The 9,205-nt window shown below is 44.2% G+C and overlaps 1 protein-coding gene across 1 annotated transcript; it reads left to right on the top strand.

Annotated features, from left to right (window-relative positions):
- Positions 1-5,680: 5,680 nt before the first annotated feature.
- PPTG_21151 (hypothetical protein) lies at positions 5,681-5,851 on the top strand (the record flags this gene model as incomplete). The annotated part of the gene is made up of 1 exon (XM_008895604.1): positions 5,681-5,851. One exon carries the CDS (start codon positions 5,681-5,683, stop codon positions 5,849-5,851), a length of 171 nt encoding a protein of 56 aa, XP_008893852.1.
- Positions 5,852-9,205: the final 3,354 nt, after the last annotated feature.

The raw sequence follows: 9,205 nt of genomic DNA, 5'->3' as shown, positions 1-9,205 counted from the left end.
CAAACGAATCTGACAGGATGACTAAATTTAAGTCCTTATGGACTAATTAATGAACCCTACGTCCTCCCTATCCCTTCTGTAGAAATCACAATGCACCTGTAGATTGGCATTTTCCACCAGTAGAAATAGCGTTCCGTGTAAATCATGATAGCGCACTCGCTGTGCCTCATGTGCCTTTGGATTTACGTAGAACTTGCTTCCATTCTTCTTATCACCTTCTAGTTTTGTCTTTTGCTTTCCCAAGCAGTATACAGAGGAGCGATGCATGCCCATCTGTACCGCGATAGTGGCTACAAAGTTTGTTTTTGAGGCTTCGACTCCCTATCATTATTACATTAAAAATGACTTAGAATTAAGTAAGGGGTATGTGATACGCGATTATATACCTTCAGCTTGGCCTTGTTCTTGTATTTAAGGCGGCGCTTCATTGTGTGCTTTGTGTGATACGTGGTGGTAGGCGGTAAGTTTGCACAATGGCGCGCTACTGGTTGTGAGGACGGATGTCGATGAAGCGAAAAACCTCGTAAGGTTTTTGAAATGACTTGATTTTTGCCGATAATCGGTGTCGTGCTGGAGCCGACTTGTACGGTAAAGGCATTTCTAATATGAACACAAAACAAAATTCGTCCTAGCAAAATTCACGGCAGGACAAAACTTAACTTGAAGTTTGTAGCGGGATGGTTTTGGAGACGAAATGACGACTTATAACAGTGTGATTTCGACCAGTCGACATACTCAAATCAAGATAAACTCTGTCTATTTTGTCCTATATCGTTTACAAACTCACGTATGATATGTTCGTAGAGACAATTTTGAAATTGCCAAAACGTCCTCATGAACTAAGAAGGACACGATATCGTCAACACACCAGATACAAAGATGCGAGCGCTTGTTAAAACAGTTCGAATGGACCATTACCGTTTCCAGGTGAGCACAACAAACGTATTGGTCCTTTATTTGTCCTACGCTGAAGCTGACTGGGGATAAGGTACATAGCATAAATAGCTATGATCGTGATGTACCATCATAAAACTAAACTCAAATTGCTCAAAATTTGTGAAGCCCAAATCCGAGCTACGGGGCGACAGCCACTGTTTATTTTATTATATCCTTCCTTCTCTTACTTCCATCATATAGTTTTCATCCTGTATTTTTTCACCCAGCGCGTGGAGGCTGGCAGTACCACACTGAAGCTTTCCGATCATAAGTCACAGCGGTGAACTTTATCAACTCTACCATCCCTCCACGCTTCTGTCGGTTCTGTCGCTTCTGTCGCTTCTGTCGCAGGCCGTCATGATACCGTAAAACACACACACACACACACACACACACACACACACACACACTCGCGCCTCACGATCTACGTTAGGGCAGTTGAGCGGAAGAGGCTCAAGCTTGCGTGTATTTGAGTAGGCCTAGTGGAGGCGATGTGATGCTGAAAATGCTCCCGACGCTGCAGCCATGTAAGCAAAGGCTTTGGCTGGCTAGCATTACACAGCGCTTCAATCATGGTCGGGCTTATGCCGCGGGTGAGCACATATGCAGAGCTACGCAGCTAACCGCTTTTTTTCATTTCACTCATAGTAACTAAAGTTTGGGCAAATATTCTACTAATAAAAATATGGGGTCTGTTTGCTCCTCAGGTAAATTTTCATTTAGTAACCTCCGGAAGTGCCATGTTCGATACTGTCAAGAAATTATCCCACGCATCTTGGTATTACCAGTATGCAGACGTCAAGCTATCCCATCAAGAAAAAAATTAAGGGTGTGAAAACGACAAAAACTTGAGGATCTTGCTGGGCCTCAGTTTTGGTAGACGCTCGTGCTGATATTGAAATGTAGCCCTTTACTAGCTCTCTATATCCATAGTAGTAACTCTCTGTTAAACCTAGGCGTTGTTGCGGGAACTGCTAAACCTCAAGGTGTCTGGAGTGCCTAACCGGAGGGCGATTTGTCCTTAACTTTAGGACGAAGGTCCTCGAATTCTTTTCTATAACCAAGTGAAAATGTAATCCCATACAAAGAGGTCAGCTGTCTTAGCAGTCATATCAGACTGAGGCAAGTGCGTATGTCGCACTTAATTTTTTATATTTGCCCTAATAACCGGGGTCTTAAGGACAAAATCACTCGGAATTTGATAATTTTGCATCTTATTTCGTCCTCTTTTTAAAGACAAAAATTGTTGGGGCAAATGGAGGAAACGCTCTTTGAGGGGCTCGTGACCGCGCGCATAGCCAATGATTTCATTGTCTGTATAATTCGATAACTAATAAAAGACGGACTAGCAACTCAAAATGAGTACGATGGTCCATACGCCTCTTCGTGTTGGCTCAAGACGAACGGGAGGCCTACAAGGAGGACGAGGAACTGCCGCAGCATGTAATGCAGCGGTTTGTACCCCATATAAAGAACATCCTGGTGGCGTACAGTGTGGTACGCGGGCTAAAGTAGATTTATAGTAGGAGAGATCGAGACTCAGTTTGTTATTTCGCAGAGAAACCGGCGAGGGTTTATTTTCCTAACCCACAAGCGACAGGGTCACCAGATCGGGAGCCTGTCCATACTGAAAGACTACTCAGCTGGCAACAAATGCTCTGTCCAAATCAATCGTGCAGCTTTTTCGAAACTGTATTATTCTATACCAAAATAGATCACAAAACTCGTCCTGTGTTTCCTCTTTCTATGGGCGGAAGTAGCAGCTTAACCCGATAATTCCTCTTGAAGTTGTACACATTTGCTGTCTATGTTCTTATGCATTGCACATTTTGGGTGCTTTAAAATGGAAGGTTGGCACAAATACCTCGCGATTCATCACATGGACACAACAGTGGCTCTCGCCACGCTGCAGCCACCACCAGCGCAGCTCAGCAACGGTTGACTTTTTTACTGACCGTATTCTGCTTTGACCGAATCTTATGAACGGAACATAGTTTTGGAGTTGTTCTGCGTGACCTGATCTCTGAACGGAAGAATCATATTCAAGCTGAAAGTAAAATGGATTCTATAAGTAACTTAAGGATCTATTTCTATTGGGGCTTGCGCCTGTAGACGAAGCGAATGGGCACAAGCGGATTAACCCCCGTCAGACTGAGCCCTCGCACTCAGCGTAGATATGGCACGCCAGCACACATCAACTCGACCTAAGCAAAAGCGAGCCAACAATCATAAAGTGAGGACTGGCACCGGCCACGGCGCCGAGTGTCAGCATACTACGTTACTTCCTGATGCAATCAGTTACACCTCCACCTCTGACGACATCACCGCTGACTGCAACACACAATTCCCGTCTACACAGAGCCAACCCGCCTTGCGCGTCAAGAAAACACGCGGCTCGAAGACAGTCAAGATCTACAAGGGATTCAGATACACAAAGTCTTGGGCGTCTACAAAAAACAAAGTGTACCGGTGCAGCACCTATCGTACTTCGCGCTGCGGTGGAGTGTTAAAAATAACACCCCATTGTGAATGGAGCGTGGTAGGCGACCTCAACTGCCGTGATGATGAGATAGTGAACGGGTCATTAAGGAATGAGACCGTTGCTATGAAGAAGATGACCGACCACCTCGCTACGGAGGACCCTGGCATGCCGGAGGAAGTTATTTGGGAGCGCTTCTGTGCTGAGTTCTTATGACCCAATCGCGAAGAGTTGATTGAAGGTTTAACCGAGGAGCAAGTTAAAAGCCGAATCCGCCGAGTTCGCCGCCGTTATTATGGTGGAGACATTCACGGTGTAGTCGAGGCACCACCGTGCTCCAAGGTCAAGGACTTAGCGATCCCGTTCTTTCGCTTCCATCTAGTGACCGCCCACCCTGAGTTGAATGCTCCGCCCAACCGTATTTTGGGGTGGGCTCATCCTGCCCTAAAGGAACTCCTACTGTACAACAGTGTTTCTCTCTTTATCGACGGCACTTTCAGATGTGTGCCTTGAGGATTCTACCAGTGTTTGATCGTTATGGTGGACGATCTGGCTCGCAATATGTACACCCCGGTGTATTTCGTGCTGTGTACATCCAAGAATGAGACGATGTACGAGGATATCTTGCACCTGATACACCGTGACACCCCCGAAAAGATGACTCCTGCTGAAATTGTTTGTGGTTTCAAGTTCAGCTTGATTTCATCGGTTCAAACTCAGTTCCCCAATGCCGAAGTGATGGACTGTTTCTTTCATTTTAAACAAGCAATTCGCAAGCGACTGAAAAAGGAACGCCTAACGGAGGATAAGATTTCAATAGCTATGGCGCCTGGCGTACTCGACACCCTCACTGCTATCGATCCTGACTTCGTTGACCCAAAAGGCATTGCATGGGTCAAACAAGAGATTAAACGGAAGTGTTGTGAAAAAGGATGCGTGTACTCCTCGAAAGAATGGTGTAATATCTGGCGATACTTCCGTAAAACCTGGCTAGAGCGGTATTTCATCACTGAGTGGAATATATTTGGCATCACTAACTCCGTGGTAGCACAAACCAATAACCCCTTGGAGAGGTTAAACCGCGAAATGAATGCAGCGTTCAAGCCCCACCCCAATCTACGCCAGTTTGTTTCGACGATTGGGCGAATGTCAAGTGCGTACGCAAGAAAGCAGACCAACATCACACAAGGACTTCGACGAAAGAAACAGCGTCCACCTCGTATTTCACTTCCGCCGGTATCACACTTGATGGACTTTGAAGTGCCACCTGAGTCGGACAACGATGATGCCAACCTTGACGAGACTGACGCGTCCCTTGAGTCACTATCTAGTGATATGGAGGGCGACTTAAGTCTGCGAGGGGATTCATCGTTGGACGAAGAGCCTACGGGCAATGCTGCTGCAGCTGCAGCTGCGGAAGGTTCGGAACAGGAGATCGTAGAGGCCGCCAATCATTACGACTTCAGCCTGAACTGATCAAACGTCCGACGAGGAGAACAGTTCAGAAGAGGAGTATTGGTGCGTACCACAAGCAGCAACGCTGGGTTTAACTGCATAACTGCACACATAGGATTGGATCAGTAGTGCATTTGGTATAATACACATAAATAAATACACATACTCATCTTACAATCGAATGTTTGCACTGACATACTGACATGATGATTTGGTCAGAAAAATCATCCGGGCATAAGGTCCGGTCAGGGCGTAATACGGACTGTAAAAAATTCTACGCTCAGCGACATATCGTGAACATCAAGCTCTACATCTCACTGCGACCAGCAATAAAGACGTTATGTAGACAAAGTTCCCGCGTAGGTCACAACAAGGCAGTCGGAATGCCACCACACATAATGCCCGCTAATGTCCCAAAGCCCATACCGCTGAACCCCATTTCAGTTTATTATGTGAGTGAGGTTTTCACCAAAGCACGACTGGTTTAGTTTGACAGGTATATTCTTCAATAGGATGGGTACATTGCTAGTATTGGAAGTAAGTAGTGCTACTAAACTGGCAAAGGCTACAAAATTGGCAACTTACCTTATGTGACCCCTACGGCGACGTTTACTCCTTCTGACAACCACATACGTGATGAGCAATTTAACTGCAGTTGAAAGGTAGAACATTCAACCAAAGTCCAGATGTGCCAGATTCAACCGTTCGACTAATCTGATGAAAACGAATGTATCTTGTCCACCAAACATTTTGATTATTGCAGTAGAAATAAAGATAGAAGTCAGCTCACGGAGAAGATACCGCGTGGAGATGGAGCCGAGCATCAATTCCTACGACATTTCCTGGGACGACAGCATCACATTAGACATTAATGGCGCTTGTTTGGAAGACGACATGTTTTTGAATGGCTCTGAATTGGAGGACGGTCTCTTTGAGGAGGTCTTTGGCAGTGATGACAGTGGTGGGGGCGACAATCAATGAAGTGCTTCATAGCGCCGCTATTGCTGTTCATTTGTCGTTCTCGTCTTCTTACGCACTACTGAAGTCGTAATTTGTCAGTGCACCGTGTTTGAAGTGGTGCTCACATCGCATTCGAACGTTAACGGCGTTAACTCTACACCATAGTTGTTTGTTTGTTTTGAATTCATCCAAGGTACTAGTACGAGTATATTGTATTATCAAACATGCGTTGTTTTGCTTGATGCCACCATTTCACATAGCCAATCGCTACGGTAGTAGATGTAGAATGCGAGTATTAACATTAGGACACCGAACTACATTCTATCTACACTAATGACTAACTCCCGAGGAAGTTGGAAAGTTATGCCTATGACGGCGATATACTCAGCAATGACCACTGACGTAGATATTGCTTCTGTTTGATGCTGTTGATGTCTTTAGCTGCGTTTCCAGTATATTTTGGATTTCTTCGATGCTCTGCTGAGCCATAAATCGAATGATGTTTTAGTGTTGGGCCTGTGATTGTGAAATAACATGGATGACCTAAAGTGGCTGATACAGACTCGGTTCAACCAAGATAGAAATATTGAGGATGCTGCCGCGTGAGCATGTGCTAGCAGCAGGTTGTGACGTAGGATAACGCAAAGCCGCCCATTATGAAGGCGATATAGCTATCCAAACGATTTCGTTTGCCGGCCTCCCTTATCCACCTTCTCCATAATATCTGGGTGGTATAATTCCAAGATCAGCTATAAGTAAAGTCAACTGTGTCTAAAATACGAAGTCGCCGCTTGACTACCTCTCGAGTTTAATCACCGGAAGACTGTCCGGTATTTTTCAATGATTGCCGCATCAACCCTGAATTACTACAAGATTGTATGTCAATTATTGAACATTTCGGAAAATACCGGTAATCTATCCGATGAGTGCATAATCAGCTTGAAACCGGTAAATTCCAGGTAATTAACAATGATTTCAGACAACGTTCTATCTCTCGTAGCATAGAAATGCTAGTGATGCATTTCTGTATTTGTAGGGGTGTCGGCGATGGCTGAGAGCGTCTGCAGCCGCACATGAAACTCATTAAAAGTGAGTGCACTCATGAGGAAAAATACTACATCAATTTGAGGACAACGCCCTTATTTACGTCTTTTCCGAGACGATTGCGGGGTAGATCGAGATATTCCGGTAGATGCTAGCCCAGAGGATATTCGCCGAATTGCGTTAGTGGATCTAATTCCGTATGTGAACGAGCAGCGAAAAATCTCTACTTTACCGGAAGAGATGAATGCATTTGATGTCATTACTGAAAAACTTCAGCGCGACGACGTTACAGTCGCAGCTATCCGTGACATTGTCGATATTGTGCTGGATTAATATGATGGTATGGAGTAATGTCTGGCGGCCGACGCAAATAGTATCGAGTTTCCACTTATTGAAAGTGGTCTTGCTAATATTCAAGCTGGTTTAGATACAACTTTGCAGCGAAATGAAAAAGAGGTGTTAAGTCGTCTCCTAGTCACCTCGCAAGCTGACTCTCAAACAACACCTTACACCGCGACCATAACGCTGTCAAAGCGTAAACGTGCTGCCGATGAGCTCGATGAGAAGATTAGTAAGAAAGTTCTCAAGCGCAGTAGACCACAGTCAATGTTTATCGAAGTGAGTTGGATTCCACCTATGTCGGTAGCTGCGGAACGCTTTTTTTTTCTACAGTCAAGAGTACTGTGGGCTACTTGCGCAAAAGCATGAGTCAAGAAACTCTAGAAGTCATCATGTTCTTAAAACTCAACTGGGATTTAGTCACGCTTGTGGACGTATCTAAAGCGATTGAGCAGTCCAAAAGCAGCGGTGATGCTTGTGGAGTGTAGATCAAAACAATATATTGCAATATACACCTCTTAGATTGTTAAGATTGCAATAATTGATTGTTTGAGATCCGAGACTACAATCAATATACAATCTATATTTCCATAGCCCTGCTGTCATAGACCGTAGATGAAACGTTAAATTGCAAAAATTTCTCAGTACGGCGGCTTTGTCGCTTCTAACGATGGCGAATGAGGACAGTATGAATAGAGAGTATACCGGAAGGGAGTTTTACGTGCGAATGTGGCCCAAAACGTTCTTCTCTGTAAAAAAAAAAGGGAAAAAGAAAAAAAGTTTTTTTTTCCGTTTTCGTAGCGCAAAGATACAAGCTCTTCGAAGCAAGCCCCGATACTTCAGGATCAGCGAGGCTACCGCTGAATGCACTACACTCCCCATTGGCTCACAACATTAGAAAATTAGTTTAAAAAAAGGCTTTGCCGTCCGCTTAGTCGATATTACAAGCTGTACTGTAGAATTCGAAATTTCAAAAATAACTATCGATTTCACGATTTGATTTATTTCCTCACTTTGCTTGCATGTATTTGATCAGCGCACTACTGCATGGAGCTACTCAAATTGACAGGTATTTTGCAGTATTGAAAATCTAAACTGTTAGAATTATTTGATATTTGTGTTTTACGCTGACGATGGGCTTGGAGTTGTAATTCTGCTAATCTGGCACGTCCTTCGAACATGCAAACTGGCGCGCAAAACAATGTAGTCCCAGCAAAGTCTAGGACGATCTAGTCGGTGTATCCTCCATGCTGTCAGTAATTGAGGAGATCGCTAAGAGCAATGGCACTTTGGTGGTCTACTTTTCTATAATTCCACCGTCGAACTGGGGCAAAACGAAACATTCACCTGCATCAGAGAGGATTATACAGTGCGGGAGGTACCAGGGTCCAACCATAGTAGACATTTCTCTTTCACGTGAAATCATCAACAAGTATCTTCTGGCTGTATTCGTAGCGATCCTTTACAATGTCGAATATGCTAATAAAAACACTCACAAGAGTATTTGGACATCCCTTGTATGCTCTTTATATGTATATCTACCTTGGAGGATACAGAAGTAGTATTGGAAGAGTTTATACGACCAAAGACCTCTAGATATTCCTATTCGCGGCTAGCATCAATTAGCAGCGTTAGTTTCGGACGTGGATGTCTGGTGCATAAAGCCAAATGATGTACTGATGGATATTTCATTCCGATGTGTTCGCGTAGGAAAAAACAAGTCATGTGAGGTAAAATGTAGGCTCAGAGAAGTCCGTATTAAATATCAGATACACAGGTATTTGAATTCTTCAATCTGAAATAAAAACGGCTATTGAACATGTATAGTGATAATTTTGTAGGGTCGAATGCAACACACAGAGAACTACCGAAGCCAATACCGGCTCATAATAATAACGGATACTTTAATGGCTGCGAGCTATTAGGTCTGCAAGGTTTACCCGTATGTATAACCACATTTTCACCGATCAGTATTAGGAGCGATTCGGAATG

This window comes from Phytophthora parasitica (genome assembly GCF_000247585.1).
Source record: "Phytophthora parasitica INRA-310 unplaced genomic scaffold supercont2.3, whole genome shotgun sequence".
NCBI lineage: Eukaryota > Oomycota > Peronosporomycetes > Peronosporales > Peronosporaceae > Phytophthora > Phytophthora nicotianae.
Note: the sequence above shows the minus strand (reverse complement) of the source record. Positions and strands in the feature narration are given on the sequence as shown.